Consider the following 18,659-nt stretch of genomic DNA (forward strand, 5'->3'; position numbering starts at 1 on the left):
CTTCTGTGTTGCTGGGCACACCCAGGACCTCCTCACCCCCGCGGAGGCTGAGGGCCAAAGGCCATCCCCAGTAGGAAGCCGCTTACCGAACTTGACAAACAAGACTCCAGTGGTAGAAACCACCTTCTTGCCGTTCGTCGCCACGCACTGGAAGTAGCCCGTGTCTGTGGTGTCGAGGTTTCTAATCCGTAGCCGAGAGCCATAGTTGGTTGCCCGAAAGGAGATCCTCCGGGGCTCCTGGACCACAGGTGCATCATTTTTGAACCAGCGGATAGTGGGAGGCGGATTCCCAGAGACTTTGCAGTGCAGTTCTGCCGTCTGCCCCAGGGACGTGGTGATGTTATTCATCGGTTCATCGAGGGCCAGGTAAGACTCTGTGCACAGGGAGAAGCAGGCAGGTGAGAGGGGCAGACTGCTGGAGAGTACCTCCAAGCAACCCAAACTCACTCTGTGTGCCCCAGACCACAGAGAGACTGAACAGGAGCGGCATGGTGGAGACAGACAAGGGATGGTTGAAATCATCCCTTTACCGAGACCCTGTGACTACTAAACAATCACCCATAGAGTCTGCTGCTTGGAAGGAAATTTGTTACTAACCATGGTATAAAACCCAAAGTTTTCAAATGACAATGTGGTACCCATGGATAAATTTCTCGGCCAAGACAAGATGAGCTTTTGTGTTTCGGAGTATAAAAAAAAAATGCATGCTTCTTGTTACAAACTCAAACAACACAGTGAAAAAGAAAAAGAAGTAAAATTTACATCATCCCGAAATGACATCCCTCTTAACATTCTGGCAAAGATTCTACCAGTTTGTTCACTTTTGATAAGAGAGAAAGTATGAAAAACTGGAAAGGTAGGAGTAATATATTTATATCCACATGGCCCAAGACTGGGAAGGATGCTGAAAATCTTCCTGTCAGTGATGATATAATAAGGGTTATGAAGGCCAGGCTGCTGGCAGACAAAGTGGTGAGAGGCAATGAAATTATTTCCATAATGTTACTCATGTCAACCGCAACACATTACAATATATTATTCTATGCATTCAATTTTTAACTGAGATATAATTTATATTCTATGAAATGTATCAGTCTTAATTGCACAGTCCCACGAGCCTTGACAAATGCCATGTACCCATGTAACCGATGCCCCTATCAAGATATAGAACAACAGAACATCATCAGTATCCCAGAAAGTACCCCCAAGATCCTTAGTAGTGAATCCCTGCTCCACCCCCTCTACCTGGCAAAACTGTGAGAGGATTAAAATTAAATCAGATGAAAAGCAAAAGAAAAAAAAAAAATTAAAATTAAATCAGGCAAGGCATGGGAAGCATTTAAACTAGTATATGGCGAAAAGTAAGCACTCATATATATTAATCAGTGTTCTATTATTTTTATAATAATAACAACTTCTGTGCAATGCCTTTTACTCTGTCTCCTGTTATCCTCTAATAACCCCGTGAAGTAGGAAAGGCACAGGAAGTATCATGATGCCCAGCTGCAGGGGAGATGTCTCAGAGATTAGCTGACTTGCCCTGTGGTCACACAGTAAGATGTACATTGTGCCCAAAGCTTCTAGCACTAACGACTTTGTGTCCTCAGGCTCAGCCTAGCACCTAAACAAAGTTCAACTGAGCCAAGCTGGTTAGTACAGTAGTAAGAACAGATAGACTCTAAGTCCTGCCATATGCCAGGGGCTTTACTTTAGTATTTACTTGCCCTATAACCCCACAAGGGAGGAGGAATTGTCATCGCTGCTCAACAATGAGGAGACCTAGGATCAGAGAGGTTAAGTGACTTGCCCAAGGCCACACAGCTGAGCCAAGGGCTGGTTCAGCTCTCTCTGGCTCAAAAACCTAGCTCTTTCCACCCCATCCGATTGCTTTGGTAGCCTGAGTCACACTGAGGAGGGGAGACAGAATTCAAACTTCTTCCTTAAAGAAGAGCTGGGGTTTACACATATCCACACACCCACAGGGCTGTGATCTTCCCCTAACTCCAGCCAGGATTGTCTGGTTCATGGGTCTAACCTTTAGCTATGTGTTCTGGCTCGTGTTATGGTTTCCCTCCAGAAGCCAGGTACCTCACTGACCTGATATCCTCTGATAGGCCCTTCTCCTTGAGGCTACCTCCTGTTTCCTGTCCTTTCTGTAGCATGGGTCCAGCTTTGAGTTGGAGGTGAAACAGGAGGGAAGGGGGCAGGGCACAGCCTTTAAAAGAATGACATAGCCATAGGACATGACAAAAACTGGTTAGAAACAACTAGGTCCAAGATGGCAGAAGATTCGACTTCCAGTGGACCTAGAGCCTCATTATACGCTCGTTGTAATATATTACCATCTAAATGACACACCCACCAGTGCCATGACAGTTCTGAGGCTAACCGTAAAAGGCCAAAAAATGGGCGGTGGCCCAATTCCTGGAAATCCCTGCCCCTTCTCCGAAAATAGTTGGAATAATCCTCCCGCTCATTAGCATATAAAATTACCCAGCCCATAAAAACTAACCACCCCATGTATCGGGTCCTCTCACCTTCTGAGATGGCCCACACTCTGTCTGTGAAGTCTGTTTCTCTCTAAATAAATCCACTTCTCACCTATCACTTTGTCTCTCACTGAAGTCTTTCTGCGACAAGACATCAAGAACCTGAGCTTCATTAAGTCCTGGGACCAGGTATGTGATCTCAATTAAAAGACTGTGTTTCAAGTCCTAACCTGGGTTTGGCAGGGTTCGAGTCCTGGTGTGTGGGTTCGAGTCCCAATCTGAGTTGCACGGTTTCAGAGAGGTCTCCACAGTGGCAAGAGGTGCCGTCACTCAGGTACTCCCACAGCCTGGCTCCCTCTCCCAGATTTCTACCTCCTTTAAATATCAAAGCCAGCCAACATCAACCACACTCCCCAGAGGCCAGGATGACAGTGTCTACCTGTGCATCTCAGGGGTTGACATGACTGTTGAGTTTTCGTCAAGAAAACAAAAGTCAATTCTACTTTATTTCTTTGGTTCTTCCCCCATAGGAAGTTGCTACTGAAATCCCAGCAAGCTTTTTGGCCAAGCCCTCATAGCGTAAAATATAAAAGGATGAGCTGGAACTTTAAACTGTTTCTTTTGCCTCCAAACCCCAGTTACTTTGCATGATACTACAATCACAGACACACAGTTCTTCAAATTTTTTCTTCTAGGAACATAAATTAGCCCAGAGACAGAGAGCTCTATAACTGGGTGGAGTATTTCAAGTATTCTCTGAAGGTGTACTCAAATTTCTTGAAAACAAATTAGTACGGGTTGATCCACCAGATGAAATCAACCCTCACAAACTCTGAAGCTAGAATGTCTGAATTCGCATCCTGGTTCTGCTACTTATCAGCTGTGTGACCTTGGGCAAGTTATTCAACCTCTCTGTGTCTCAAATTTTGTTACCTGTGAAATTAGTACAATAATTATATCTCCCTCATAGGGCTACTGTGAGGATTATATTAATTAATACATGGAAAGTACTTTGAATAGGGTCTGGCACGGAGCAAACAGCATGTGAAAGTTTCTGCTATTATATTAGCTATTTTTTTCTTTTCTTTTTCCTCACAAATAACTTATGCCTAAAAATGGGGAATGATTATCCATCGAACTGATTGGTTTCCTGGCCATGTCCAGTCCTGACTTTACAGAACAGATCCGAGGGATGAGGCCACCTGCCCAAGATCACATAACTAACACACTGCAGGACAGAGTGGTTAATTTGTCCGTGAAGTTCTATATCATATCTACCTAAAACAAAAACAAGGGGGCTTCCCTGGTGGTGCAGTGGTTGCGAGTCCGTCTGCCGATGCAGGGGACATGGCTTCATGCCCCGGTCCGGGAAGATCCCACATGCTGCAGAGCGGCTAGGCCCGTGAGCCATGGCCACTGAGCCTGCGCATCCGGAGTCTGTGCTCTGCAACGGGAGAGGCCACAACAGTGAGAGGCCCGCATACCGCAAAAAAAAAAAAAAAAAAAAACAAGGGTTACAGGGCATCTTGAAATCAGTGTAATAGCTGGCTCAGGCAGTATGTTTCCAGGGAGAACAAAGGAAATGTAAACAAATCTTTGTGTCTACTGAACAAAGGAGCCTTGCCATAAACACAGGGAATTTGGTTCTAACTTTTTAGTGATAAAGAATAATGTTCAATTTATTTGCCATCTGTAGCTGCTCACTTAATAAGTAAAACAAGCAAATGATCTGGTCCTCAGTTTGGCAAAGACTGGAAGCATCAGAAACACATTTGGCCTAAACAACACGAAAGCATTTTGTGACTGGAATAAAATAAAATAAAAACGCATGTCTGAATCATTGCTATCAGCCTTGCTGTTAACAAGCCTCTGGCCGTGATCCATTCTCTTCCCAGAACTATCTGGATCCTCCTGGAGCAGCCTCATGGGCCAAACTAGGGGACCCACTCTCTGTTCTACACCCAGCACTGGCGTGACCATTGCAGGTTATGGACTAGTCATTTCTTTCAGAGAACACCTGGGCATCCCAGCGAAGCAGCCCAGGGCAGAGGAAATCTGTAAACTGGACCTGATACCAGTTTGCCACCACCTAGCTGCAACTGGGCTTTGGAGTCATGATCTATTAGATGGGCCTGTGCGGTCTGCACCTCCTGAAATAGTGTAAATTTCCATATGGGCCTCAGCTACAGAAGCACTGGATGGCAGTGTGGACTAAGAATGCCGCCTGCCATATCAGTAAACAAGATGTGGCGGCCATTGAGCCGTCAGCCACTACAGCTGAATTCCTCTACCACCCCCCCAACCCCAATGGTACATCCTGAAAGGATTCAGGATGGAGAAAAAAAAGAGATTACTGGCCCTAGATAGTTAAGCTGCATAGCAAAGGAATAATTTCATTAAGTCCAGGCTCTTGCATCTTCCCCTATAGAAAAGCACTAAATTCATTCATTAACTTGAGATATCTGGTTTTTCTTTAATTAGCAGTAATCTTTTGATGTTCTGACTATCTGGTTTTGTTGTTGTTGTTCATTTGGTTTTGGGGGGCTTTTTTTTGGGGGGGGGGAAAGTTCCTATATGTCCTGGCTCCTCCCATACCTCTGAAACTGTCCCTGAGAGCTACCTAAGAGGCTGTATCCCGGGCTTAAGTCTTCAGTAAGTCTGCCAAATAAAACAATTGTCAGCTTTTAGGTTGTGCAGTTTTTTCAGTCGACAGCAGACAGCAGGTACTGACTGAGTCTGAATGCCAGAAAAAGCATTTTGGCCTGTACATTTAAGCCTGGCTATTCATACTGTTAAAAAAGGCCCAGGGCTTCCCTGGTGGTGCAGTGGTTGAGAGTCCGCCTGCTGATGCAGGGGACGTGGGTTCATGCCCCGGTCTGGGAAGATCCCACATGCCGCGGAGCGGCTGGGCCCGTGAGCCATGGCCGCTGAGCCTGCGCATCCGCAGCCTGTGCTCTGCAACGGGAGAGGCCACAGCGGTGAGAGGCCCACGTACTGCAAGAAAAAAAAAAAAAAAGGCCCAAAGTGGAGTCACTTGTGCTAAGTCCACATCACCAAACCGGGACTTAATACCTAACTTAATTACACTTTCAACCTCTCCCAGGAATGGACTCTTAAACCAATCAATCTGGAATTACCTAGTCAGCACTAGTGAGGTGATCTGCCTGATAGACCCCTGCTGTGCCCTAAAAGTGACCTTGCCACAAACAATCTACTCTTTGCTAGGAACAACCCTGTTCTGCCCCTTTCTGCCTATACAAGTCTTTCATTTTGTACAGCTCTTCAGAACTCCATTCTATCTGCTAGATGGGATGCTGCCTGATTCATGAATTGTTGAATAAAACCAATAAGATTTAAAAAATTTGTTCACTTGAATTTTGTTTCTTAACAATATTTTTTTCAGTGGCTTTATTCAATACCTCTGACAATGTGTGCTTGAGCTGTGGAAGCTTTCTCATCCTTCTTTCCCTGCTTTTGTGGACCACAAATGTTGAGATGGCAGACTGGTGAGTGGGAGGTGGGATATAATCTGGCTGGAGAGAGAAAAAATTCCAATTCTGCTGACTCCACCTCTAGCTCTGTGTCTCTGAATGAACTATGTCTCCCAGTGGGGGTACTAGTAATAATGATGATGGTGACAATGACAATGATGATGATACAATATAATGATGATAATAGCTAACATCTAAAGGGTACTTATTACCACGGCAGGTGTTGTTACAAACCATTATTTTTGTCCTCATTTTATACATGAGATATCTAAGGCACAGGGATGGTAAAAAAGCCATCCAAGATCACATAGTAAGTAGAAGTGAGACAAAACAATTATTGATTCAGATTTAGATTGATTTAGATTTCAGTCTAAATCCCAGCAAATTATTTTGTGAATATCGACAAACTGATTCTAAAGTTTATATGAGAGGCAAAAGAGCCAGAATAGCCAACATAATACTGAAGGAGAAGAACAAAGCTGGAGGACTGACACTACCCAACTTCAAGACTTGCTATAAAGCTACAGTAATCAAGACAGTGTGATACTGGTGAAAGAATAGACAAATAGACCAATGAAAGAGAACAGACAGCCCAGAAATAGAGTCCAGTGGACTACCTATATATAATCAACTGATCTTTGACAAAGAAGCAAAGTCACCACAAAGGAGCAAAGACAGTCTTCTCAACAAATAGTGCTGAAACAACTGTACATCCACATGCAAAAATGAAGCTAGACACAGCCCTTACACCCTTCACAAAAATTAACTCAAAATGGATCACGGACCTAAACATAAGATGCAAAATTACAAAATTCCTGGAAGATAACATAGGAGAAAACCAAGATGATCTTGAGTATGGAAATGACTTTTTAGATATGACAACAAAGACATGATCTATGAAATAAATAAATGATAAACTGGACTTTATTAAAATTTAACATGTCTGTTCTGCAAAAGACAATATCAACAGAATGAGAAGACAAGCCACAGACTGAGAGAAAACATTTGCAAAAGACACATCTGGTAAAGTACCAAAATATACAAAGAACTCTTAAAACTCAACCATAAGAAAGCAACCCCAATAAAAAATGGGCCAATACTTTAACAGATACCTCACCAAAGAAGAAAAATGTCAAAGAGACATATGAAAAGATGTTCCACATTATATGTCATCAGGGAAACGCAAATTAAAACAATGAGTTACACTAAACACCCATTAGAATGATCAAAATCCAGAACATTGACATTACCAAATGCTGATGAAGACATGGAGCAACAGGAACTCTCTCTCATTGCTGGTGGGAATGCAAAATGTTACAGCTACTTTGGAATATAGTTTGGCAGTTTCTTACAAAAATAAAAATACTCTTACCATATGATCCAGCAATCTCACTCCTTGGTATTTACCCAAAGTAGTTGAAAACATGTCCACACAAAACCCTACACATGGATGTTTGTAGCTTTATTCACAATTGCCAAAAGCTGGAAGCAAACAAGCTGTCCTTCAGTAGGTAAATGGATAAACTGTAGTACATCTAGACTATGGAATATTATTCAGTGTTAAAAGGAAATGAGCTATCAAGCCATGAAAACACATAAAGGAAGCATAAATACATATTACTAAGTGAAAGAAGCCAATCTTAAAAGGCTACATATGGCATGATTCCAATTATAGGACATTCTGGAAAAGGTAAAACTTTAGACAGTAGAATTATCAATGGTTACCAGAGACTGGGGTGGGGGGAATGAATGGGCAGAGCACAGAGGATTTTTAGGGCAGTGAAAATACTCTCTCTGATTCTATAATGGTGGATACATGTCATTATACATTTGTATAAATCCATGGAACGTACAACACAAGAGTGAGCTATAATGTAAACTATGAACTTTGGGTGATTATGATGTGTCAATGTAATTTCACCAGTTTTAACAGATGTACGACTCTGGTGGGGAATGTTGATAACGGGAGAGATTATGCATGTAAAGGGGCAGGGTGTATACAAAAAAATCTCTGTATCTTCCCTTCAATTTTGCTGTGAACCTAAAACTTCTCTAAAAGAAAATCTTTAGGGCTTCCCTGGTGGCGCAGTGGTTAAGAATCCATCTGCCAACGCAGGGGACACGGTTTTAAGCCCTGGTCCGGGAAGATCCCACCTGCCGCGGAGCAACTAAGCCCGTGCGCCACAACTACTGAGCCTGCGCTCTAGATCCCGTGTGCCACAACTACGGAGTCCACATGCCACAACTACTGAAGCCCACACGCCTAGAGCCCGTGCTCTGCAACAAGAGAAGCCACCGCAATGAGAAGCCCGTGCACCGCAACGAAGAGTAGCCCCCGCTCAATGCAGCTAAAAGAAAGCCCGCGTGCAGTAATGAAAACCTAATGCAGCCAAAAATAAATTTTAATTACTTAATTAATTAATTTGAAAAACAGTAATTCTTTAAAAAAAATCTTTAAAAAATTATTTTGGCTCCAGAGTCCTTGTTCCAGGACAGAAGTTCTCAAACCCCTTGGATTCAGAACCCCCTATACACTCTTTAAAATATTGAGGACCCCTAAGAGAAAATTTTAAAATATTTGTTTACTAATTTATTTGAAAATAATCTCATTACTTAACAAATATTGTCATGAAAAATAACTATATTCCCCCCTGCACCTCCTGATACACATGCAAATAGTGAGAAGAGTGGCACTGTTTTCTATTGTCATTGATCTATCATTTGGCTTAAGACCAGACAGCTGGACTCTCCTCTTTCTGCATTCAATCTTTTGAGATATGTTGTTTTGGTTGAAGTATACGAAGAAAATCTGGCTTCATACAGTTGGAAAACAGAGGGGTATTTTTATAGCCTTCTCAGATAATTTAGGATAGTATTCTTTGATACTAAACCAAAATTTGACAAATGGTAGTTTCTTTTTTTTTTGACATTTTTAAATTGAAGTATAGTTGATTTACAATGTTTCAGGTGTATAGCAAAGTGATTCAGTTATATATATATATTCTTTTTCAGTTTTTTCCATTATAGGTTATTATAAAATATTGAATATAGTATGCTGTGTTATACAGTAAGTCCTTATTGTTTATTTTATATACAGTAGTGTGTATATGTTAATCCCAAACTCCTAATTTATCCCTCCCCCCCTTCCCTTTTGGTAACCATAAGTTTGTTTTCTATGTTTGTGAGTCTATTTCTGTTTTGTAAATAAGTTCATTTGTATCATTTTTTTAGATTCCACATATAAGTGACATCATATGATATTTACCTTTCTCTGTTTGGTTTACTTCACTTAGTATGATAATCTCCAGGTTCATCCATGTTGTTGCAGATGGCATTCTTTCTTTCTTTTTTAATGGCTGAGTAATATTCCATTGTACGTATATTCCACATCTTTATCCATCATCTGTCAGTGTATATTTAGGTTGCTTCCATGTCTTGGTTATTGTAAACAGTGCTGCTATGAACATTGATGTGCATGTATCTTTTCCGGATATAGGCCCAGGAGTGGGATTGCTGGATCATATGGTAACTCTATTTTTTGTTTTTTAAGGAACTTCCACACTGTTTTCCATAGCGGCTGCACCAACCAATACATTCCCATCAACAGTGCAGGAGGGTTCCCTTTTCTCCACACCCTCTCCAGCAGACAAATGGTAGTTTCTTAAAGAATAGTTGTGATGTGAAATCTGAAACCATACTAGTGAATTTTTCATAATCTGTTATATTAAAATGGATTGATTTATCTTGCATGTTGAACAGATCTTTTATCCATGTATGATTTTTTAACACCATGCCCTGTTCATTTAGAAAACATTGGTTCAGAGTTACATAGATCTTCCAGATATGAACACATTTAATCATGTAATATAGAAAAATCACATTCATTAGTATCACCATCTATCTCATTAGTAAAGATTGGGAAACTGTCAAGCTCTTGGTGGTGGCTAAAAGTTTTCCAAATTTTAAATTTTTGCTGGAAAGCTCAAATTTTATTATTGGCAACTAATACTATCTCCTGTTTCCTTCAAGTGTCAGGCTCGTTTTGTTTATTTTAGAGAATAATTAACCATAGTTTGATTGTCAATCATTCTTTCAAGTAATAAAATGCTTTTCTTTGTGACAACCATAGTGTTTCACCAGTCAGCACGACTGCTTATGTATACTTCCCATTTTGCCATACAAAATATTAAAAAAGACATGTACCTCATGGGTCAAGATTTAGTTAATAATTTTTGCTGCTTCATCAAAGATATTCTTAAGTGCAATTGGCTTTTCTTTTTTTTAAATTGAAGTATAGTTGATGTACAACATTATATAAGTTACAGGTGTACAATACAGTGATTCACAATTTTGGCTTTTTTTTTCTAAACTATAAGTGTGTGGTGGTGGAGAATACAGTAATTTCTAGTACAGTTTAGTACAGTTTGTTACCACTGTTTTGACTCATGCTTAGGCCCCAGAATTTTTACCATTGCTTTTACACAATCAGGATGGGTAAACTGAAGTTCAGAGAACTTAAAGACCTATCCTAGACCTGTCCCAACTAATCAAAGCTAAATCCAGGATTTGGACTCCAAGCTCAATGCTCTTTCCTTCACACTCCACAGCTGCCCTCTGCCACCCCTATGGGTATTGGACCAGTGTGAGGTTCTCAGAACACAATGATTTAGCTCAGGTCCTGAATACCATAAGCTAGGCTTGCATGGTCTGTTTTCTATTTCTGAATAAGCAACTTGGGATTTGGGGGCAATCTTAAGTGATTTTTGTAGGTCTGGGCAAAAGTTTGGGACTCTGAATAAAAAAAAAGATATTTATGCTTTTTAAAATGTATGAAAAGAAAATGCCAGGATTCTTTCAGTACCACCATTTCCTCCATTACCCACAGAAAGTGATGATCATAGCTAACATTTTTCTGAGCATTTACAAGGTTCCAGGCACCATTTTAAGCACCTTGTACACATTAACTTATTTAATCTTGAAAACAATCCTGAGGTAGACACTATTCTTACCCTTTTTTCAGAGATAAGGAAACGAGACACAGAGAGGTTAAGTAATTGCCCAAAGTCATGCAGTTAGAAAGTGGCAGAGCCAGGACCCAAACCCAGACCTTTGGACACAAGAGACCGTAATATTAGCCAATGCACCGTTTCCCAGTAAACCCACACTTTAGTCTTTCATTGTTTCCTATTACCCCTGACCAGGACTATGGAATAGTCTTGCCCTTTTTAATGAGTCCATCCAGCAGGAGACAATACCCACTGGTACGGAGAACAACTCATCACTACCAGTTTCTTATGTTGTAAGTGGAAGCCATCATGGAGAGGGAGCTTTTTAAATACACCACAGGCATTGTTCATCCTGACGCTTAATCAACTTAAGAAGTGAACTGCGAGAAAAAAGAAGTTAGTTTATGAGCTCTCTGGGAATTGAGACTCTATTTCCTCCTTTTCGTAGTCCCCCCAGCACTCCACGTGTTAGATGGTGAACTTCGTAGGCATTTAATAAATGCTGGTTGATTAAGTAAATGGAAGGCTCAAGTGTGTTTCAGGCAAATGAGCTTTGGAGACACCCCATTTATTACTCACCCATTTGACAAGACGTCACATTCACAAATCCCTCCCAACATTTATTACTTAATTTTCAAAGTACCCTCCCCTTTCCCCCCACTCCCCGGGAGGGAGGCGGGGCCAAGAGTTATATTGCCATTCTGACAGGTGAGAGAAACCCAGATATAAAAAGTTTAACAGTCCTTTGCCATGGCAACCCAGCCAGTCAGCCAGGGAGCCAGTCACAATTAGGCTCAGGGCCTGCATCTCAGTATCAAAGAGGCACATGCCAAATGCTAGTCCCCTTCAGGACCGATCCTATTCAGAAGAGGGAGGGGGTTCCCGACATGAAATAAAATGCTTAGCTAAACATAAAGGAAGGCTGCCAAACATGGTTAGGTCATCGCATTTGACTTTGAGAGAACATTCTGTTCATGCTATCAACCTGCATTCACTTTCAGCACACTTCACCATAAATATTTCTGACTCACTATCTCAGGAAATATTTTTTATCTTAATAAACTCAATGCAAAACATAATCTAAATCGGCTTGCACATTCTTGACTCACAGCCACAAGCTGCATTTAATAAAAATCAGTGGAAATAGCAGGGGACTTCTGAATAACCGCAGTTCGTTATCTGACAGGAGGCTGCTGGGAAGTTCCGAACACACGGAGAGCAGGAGGTCGGTAAGCTGAAGGTATGGAGAGAGCCAGAGACCACCGGATGACCCCACTTGGTGGACCTTAATTTCCACTGATGAGCTTCACTCGAGGCGCTATTCGTGACAATGAAATGTGGCATGGTAATTAAGAACAGGGCTCTGGAGTTGGACTGCTTGGCCCCACATCTGAGTACCACCTCTCACTTGCTGTTTTTTTAACCTCCCTTAGCCTCAGTTTCCTCAACTGGAAAATGGGGCTAATAACTCTCTAGTTACCCTAAAGTGTTGCTGTGGAGGTTAAATGAGATCATCCTTCTCTGAAACATCAAAAACATTCACTACAGGGAGCTAGAGCCAGAGATTCTCAACACTCATGGAACATCGCTATCACCTAAGGAATAATAATAAAAAAAAAAACTCCACTGACACCTGGGTATGACCCCTAGAAATTCACATTTAATTGATCCTGGGTGGAGTTCAGGTATTAGCATTTTCTTAGATGCTCCCCAAATGATTCTCCTCAGCAGGCAATGTCAATGCAGAACACTTGGCTAGAGCAATTATAGCTACCACTTTCTGACCACTGATTCTTACCTGGCTTCCTGCTAAGCCCTGCTTTTACTGCTCAAAACCTCCAGGAAGATTCTCTACTACATTCCTCATTGTCCAGAAGAAGAAACCAGCGCTGAGACATTAAGCACGTTGCCTAAGGTCACATGACTGATCAAGAGTGAAACCATATCTCCAACCAAGACTTTTGCCTTGAACTGGCCAGTCTTCAAGCCTACGTCTTCAGTCAGGGAAAGAGATGGCTCGATGAAGATAAACATTTTCTGGCTGAACAAAGCTGCTGTAGACCAGGGGGCATGATGGTTAAAAGTCAAAAAAAAAAAAAAAAAAAAACACCCCAGCAAAGCCAACACTCACATTTTCTTAAAAGTTCAAGTACTAAAGCATCAAGCTGAGCTCAGCCTTGTGACCTCTGAGTAACAAGGGCAGGTTTAAAGAGTGTCCATAGCTACAGTGAACCAGGTACCTTTAAAAAGCAAAAGCAGTAGGTGGGGGCATTATCTCAGAATAAAGAAGAGGACTCTAAGGGGAATAAATTAAGCTTATGACAAACAAACAAACAAAAAGCATGTCCATAGCACCAAAGAGAACAAATGGTCAATGAAGCAGCTCCTTCTGGGGGAGGAAACTCACATACATCAGAAATGGTTCTGCAAATGTGCACTTAGAGCAAACCTGTAAATCTGGACTAACGAAAAAGGAGCCACCTTTATAGGTTCTTCCTTAGGAAGCACAGAAACTACACCTACTATTTAGAGACTTGTTTTAAAGAATAGGTCATTTTTACAAGTAGGTCAATTGTACGTAAATAGACCCTTAAAAGCTCAGGGAAACTACATTTTCCTCTTAAGTAGTTAAGATTTACAAAGAATGAGAGTGGCTGGCCTCCAGGCTTTAGATTACTTTGTGTCCCAGCTATAATTAATAAAGGTAGGAGGAGAGGGGAATAAACATGTGCTGAACACTGATTCTATCAGGCACTTTACATATATTACTGTATTTTATCCTTTCCAAAACCCTGTCATGTCTGTAGGTTTTTCTAGCCTCGCCTAAAGAAGACACCAAGGCTTATAGAGGTTTTAACATAACTAGGTCAGGGCTGGGATTGGACCCCGTTCTCCCCAACATCCTCCTTCTGTTCCCACTCCCAACTTGTCCCATCTCAATTTACTGTTTTATACCCTAGTATCAGTAAGAACTTCTTCCACCATCAACTCACCTGAATCCATCTGGATGATACCTCCTTGTCATGCAAAGATGCTGTGATCATTACCTTCCCTCATTTTTACTCCTGGAGCAGGTTATCTGATGGGATCGTTGGCAACTGCCAACGAAGGTACTCTAGCGACTTTTTTTTTTTGGTTATAAACTTTTGTGGACTTTGGTGGTTCATCTGAGTATCCATTCTTCTTGACCGTGATGTTTGAACCATTTTTATTATTTGGGGGTATCACTTTATTACTTCATGTTGATCCTGTGTGCATATTTCATTTAAATTTGGAAATAATACGAATACTTAGAAATGATGAGCAGAAACACACTTAACCATAAGAACAATGACTTGATTTTGATATGATTATCCTCTTCTAACTGAAATTCACAAGGATACAAGGTTTCTGGCTTGAGAACTGGTCCCTGCATCTTAGAGAAATAGTCCCAGTCTTGTTTCTGACTCCCTAGGTCTTCATCCATTTCAACTGTAACATGGTCATTTTTTTTTAACTAACCCGCCTCTCCTGTCCTTCCTCCCCCGCCACCCATTTTCAGCTGAATGCTACAACGGTAAGTAATTCACAGGCCTAAGAATTCTTCAGGTACAGGATAGATCTACATCCCAAGGCATCCCTAGCAGCTTCTCCCAGCCCTCCAAAACCAAACCAAATAATACCAGCAAAACCACCAGCTATTACCTCATTTCACTATAACTTAGTAAGGCTCTAACTTAAAAACAACAAAAAGAAAAACTTTTGACTCTTGGGCTCGGGCCCGTTGCAAAGGCAACAGATGCACTTTCAGCCCTGCTAGGGAGCCCTGTGTGAGGAAGAACCAAGCCACATTCAGGGCCTTCCGAGACCGAGTCACTGTATGTCCACTGTCGTGCTGTGAAGAGCAGCTTGGCCAGTCAGAACAAATTCTCAAGCATTCAATGGCTCTAAGTAGAGCCTGAGTGGTTTTCCAAAAAATAGGTTGCCATTCTGGCCAAGGAGTTTCTCTTCCTATGGGGACCACACAGCTATACCCTCTCAGTTTCCTAAAGTCACATCTTAACTGAACAGGACCCGAGTCCCTTTGTGTGCCAGTCAGCCTTCCAACTCCATTCCACGAAGGCCAATATCCCAGTCTCAGGTTTCCCCAGAAAATAAACTTCGGGGAACATGAAAGGGCACACAAACCACTCTTTCCTCCCCTCTCCATTCACTGTCCAGGATTTATGTTTCAAATTTTGAAAGCATCTGCTGACCTAACCACATCTCAGATCTCCTGTTAGTAGGGCAGTGCATCAGAGAAGTTCTTGTCACCCGAATGTCCTCTGTTCTGAATGGAGTGGTTTTGCCCTCAAATTTGGAACCAAATTCCTCAAACATTAGAGATTATTGGCTCTCTGGCTTTTTCCAGAAACCAGAAAAGTACTAAGCCATCTGGAATGAAAACTGAAGTGGGTAATATTTTCTTAGTAGCAAGTGGCAACAATCAAACACACAAGACTGAACACTGGGGATCAGATCAGGCTTTTTTCATTGTTATAAGCACCTTAAATCAAGCACAGGTTTGCTCTGGAGAGATGTAGAAAATGTTTGATGACTAAATGAACCAATGGATTTAAGCGCCTATGCTCAAATATGTCTCCGCCCGGCTATAGAATCAAACAGTGAAAGTAACAGTCATGATCCAGTGTGATCCGAGTACATTTAGCGTGACAGAGGACCACAAGAGAGGGAAACTTAACCTGCTTTCTGGGACAGAGGTGTCAGAGAAGAGTTTCCAAAGGAGGTGATGCTTAGTAATAGGTAAGATTTTTTAAAAGGAAGAGATATGGTCCCTGTCCTTCAGGAGCCCCTAAGATCCTGAAGGAAGGAAGAGGGATCTAATTTGAAAGTACAAGTCAGAGTGAGCGTAAAAGCTAAGTGTGTGGGGCTTCCCTGGTGGCGCAGTGGTTGGGAGTCCGCCTGCCGGTGCAGGGGACGTGGGTTCGTTCCCCGGTCTGGGAGGATCCCGCGTGCCGCGGAGCGGCTGGGCCCGTGAGCCATGGCCGCTGAGCCTGCGCGTCCGGAGCCTGTGCTCCGCAGCGGGAGAGCCCACAGCAGTCGGGGGCCCGCGTACCGCAAAAAAAAAAAAAAAAAAAAAGCTAAGTGTGTGGTCAAGACAGTGGCGTTGAAGGCGTTCGGGAGAAGGGAGGTGAGTTTAAAATGGTCTGGCTGTGGGAACTGTGTGACTGTGGCAGAGGGGCACGATGGTCCCCTGTGTTTTGTCAGGCAGAATGGGCAAGAGCCAGAGCACAGTGGATGGGGAGAGAAACCCCAGATTTCCTGTCCTCTTGCTGGGAATCTGCAAGCATTTGGGGGAGGGAAGGAGTCCAGAGAAGGGGAAAACAGAAGAAAAATAAGCAAATACTTATGAAACACCTGTGTAGGTACTAGGGAGGTACCCGTCCCACCTCTCCTGGACTTCACAGAGTACTGATGGCAAAGAGACTGATAAAAATAAGTGGAACAAGGGAAGATGCCAGAAAAAATGCTGTGATCTGCTCCGGAGGGAGGTGAGCACATCCAGCTGTAGAAATCACAATGAAAGGATTACCCCAAAAGATGAGTATTTAGCTCCCCCTTCTATTTCTTTACTTTTAAAAAATAATGCTTCAGTGTACACCTTTATGTTTAAATCTTTTCCCCCTTTGTACGATTTCCATAAGTTACACTTCTATAAATGTACACTCTTTCTTGGCAGGGCCCAAATGTGAGCCTTGTCTATTCTTCCAGAGTGCCTAACATATTTCCCAGCACATAAAAATGTCATGACAAAATGACACCCTGACCCTCCCTGCCGACTTAGACTAACTCCTAGGCCACCAGTCCATGATTAGCAAACCTTGTGAGTGACTGTGGCTAGGAGTGGGAAAATAGTTGGAAAGGATGTAGCTGTCAGTGGGGTCAGAAACTAGCAGTTGCCAGAAAACCATGGCTCCAGACTCAAATGCAAGCTCCTTGAGGCCAGGGATAAAGCATCCTTTCACATCTCCAATATGTGAAGAAGTAGAAAGCAGAGATGCAGAAACGTCTGCAAATCCACTGACACTCCTCTCATCAAAAGGTAGAGTCTGTGTCTCCATTCCTTGTCCCTGGTGGGGCCTCTGTGACACGTGTGAGTGACTTCTGAGGCCAGGTTAGAAAAGGCTACTTAGTTTCTGCTAGTCTCTCTTGGGGTAGTTCCTCTGGGAGCCTTCAGCTGCCATGTAAGAAGTCCAGTTACTCTGAGGCCACCATGTGGAGAGTCCGTGGAGAGAGAGAAAGAGCCCCTTGGAGCCCCAGCTGTTCCAACCACCAGCTGTTTAAATCCTCTCAGTCCAGACACCAGATATGAGAATGACAAAGCCTTCAAGGTAACCCCAGCCCCAGGTACCATCTGACTGTGACCACTAGAGAGACCCTGAACAAGAACCAGCTACGGAGCCCAGTCAACTCCCAGAACCATGAGAGATATTAAAAATAAGTGATGGCTGTGGAAGGCATCAATTTTTAGATCGTTTTTTTACCCAGCAATAGATAACTGATACACAGTCCCCACTTGAGATTCTAAGGAGTGAAATAAATTCTCCAGGATAGCAGATGTCTGTTGTAGACATGCCTTGTGACAGAGTCTGTGCTAGGAAGTGAAGGTAATGATTCATACACAGCTCCTGCTTTCAAGGGGCTTCCAAGGGAGATAGGAGATGAACACAGATTATTACAGATATTTAAAAAGAGAGGCAGAGAATACATGGCAGGAGTATACTCTGAGAGAGTCCTGGATGAATTTGCTCTGATGATAGGCTGGCAAAGGTAGCCAGGTGCCCTTCAGATGGGAAACCCCATGGAATGAAGTGAAAATAAGTGTATAGAATTTTGATCCTACCACACAGTCAGTTCGTTGAACATAGAAAGCATGATCCCATGACCTGCCATATAGTAGGAGCTTGTGCATTACGTATTTGTTGGATGGATAGACGGATGGCACCAGGGGACCAGCCTAGAAAGAGCACTGGCCTATCTGAGAAATGGAGGTCCAGGCTCCAGTCTTGGCTGTGTGATCCTGGGTAAATCACTTCACATCTATAGTCTTCAGTTTCCCCATCTGTCTAATGAGAGGATAGGACTGAGAGATCTCTGAGATTCATTTCCAATTCAAACCTTCAAGATCATGAAAGAGAAAGTATGAACATTCACCTAGTTGTTCACTTGGCCATCTCTGTAATCAAACAAACACATGCTTGAGAGAGTCAAACCATCTTTGTTAAGACTCTGCATGTAGCAGAAGCTAGCTCAAGCTAGTTTAAGAGGATGAGGAGGGACTGGTGAGGTGGACAGGGAATTTAACATAGGATGCAAGGGTTTTTTGTGGAATTATGACAAGGAGTCCAGAGGAACAGGAACCAGGACTGGAAAGCTGCTGGAAACCAGGTGAACACTCTCCCTCCCACCACCAGTCTCTGGTTTTCTCTATGAACGTGCTTAAATCTCCTCTCTTTTGCAAACTGGCTTTCTTGGCTTCTCTACACACAGAGCAGAAGGTCATTTCACGGCCCCCAAGTTAATCTCATGGCCCTACTACCAGCAACTCACAAACACTGATTGGTTGTCTCTGAATCCCAATTCCAAACTCTCTGGAAAGAGACTCTGTTGGCCTAACCTGGGTCAAGTGTCTT

The 18,659-nt window shown here is 42.5% G+C and overlaps 1 protein-coding gene across 1 annotated transcript in view; it reads right to left on the reverse strand.

The window, feature by feature from the left end:
* ROR1 (receptor tyrosine kinase like orphan receptor 1) overlaps window positions 1–18,659 on the reverse strand; it is a gene marked incomplete at its 5' end in the record, with an annotated part of 407,774 nt that overhangs the window by 123,606 nt on the left and 265,509 nt on the right. The window contains one exon of the mRNA XM_082676710.1: window positions 87–374. Coding sequence (XP_082532836.1) covers window positions 87–374 — 288 coding nt within the window. The remainder of the gene's footprint in view (window positions 1–86; window positions 375–18,659) is intronic.

The sequence above is a fragment of the Grampus griseus genome (assembly GCF_964374135.1).
Source record: "Grampus griseus genome assembly, chromosome: 1".
NCBI lineage: Eukaryota > Metazoa > Chordata > Mammalia > Artiodactyla > Delphinidae > Grampus > Grampus griseus.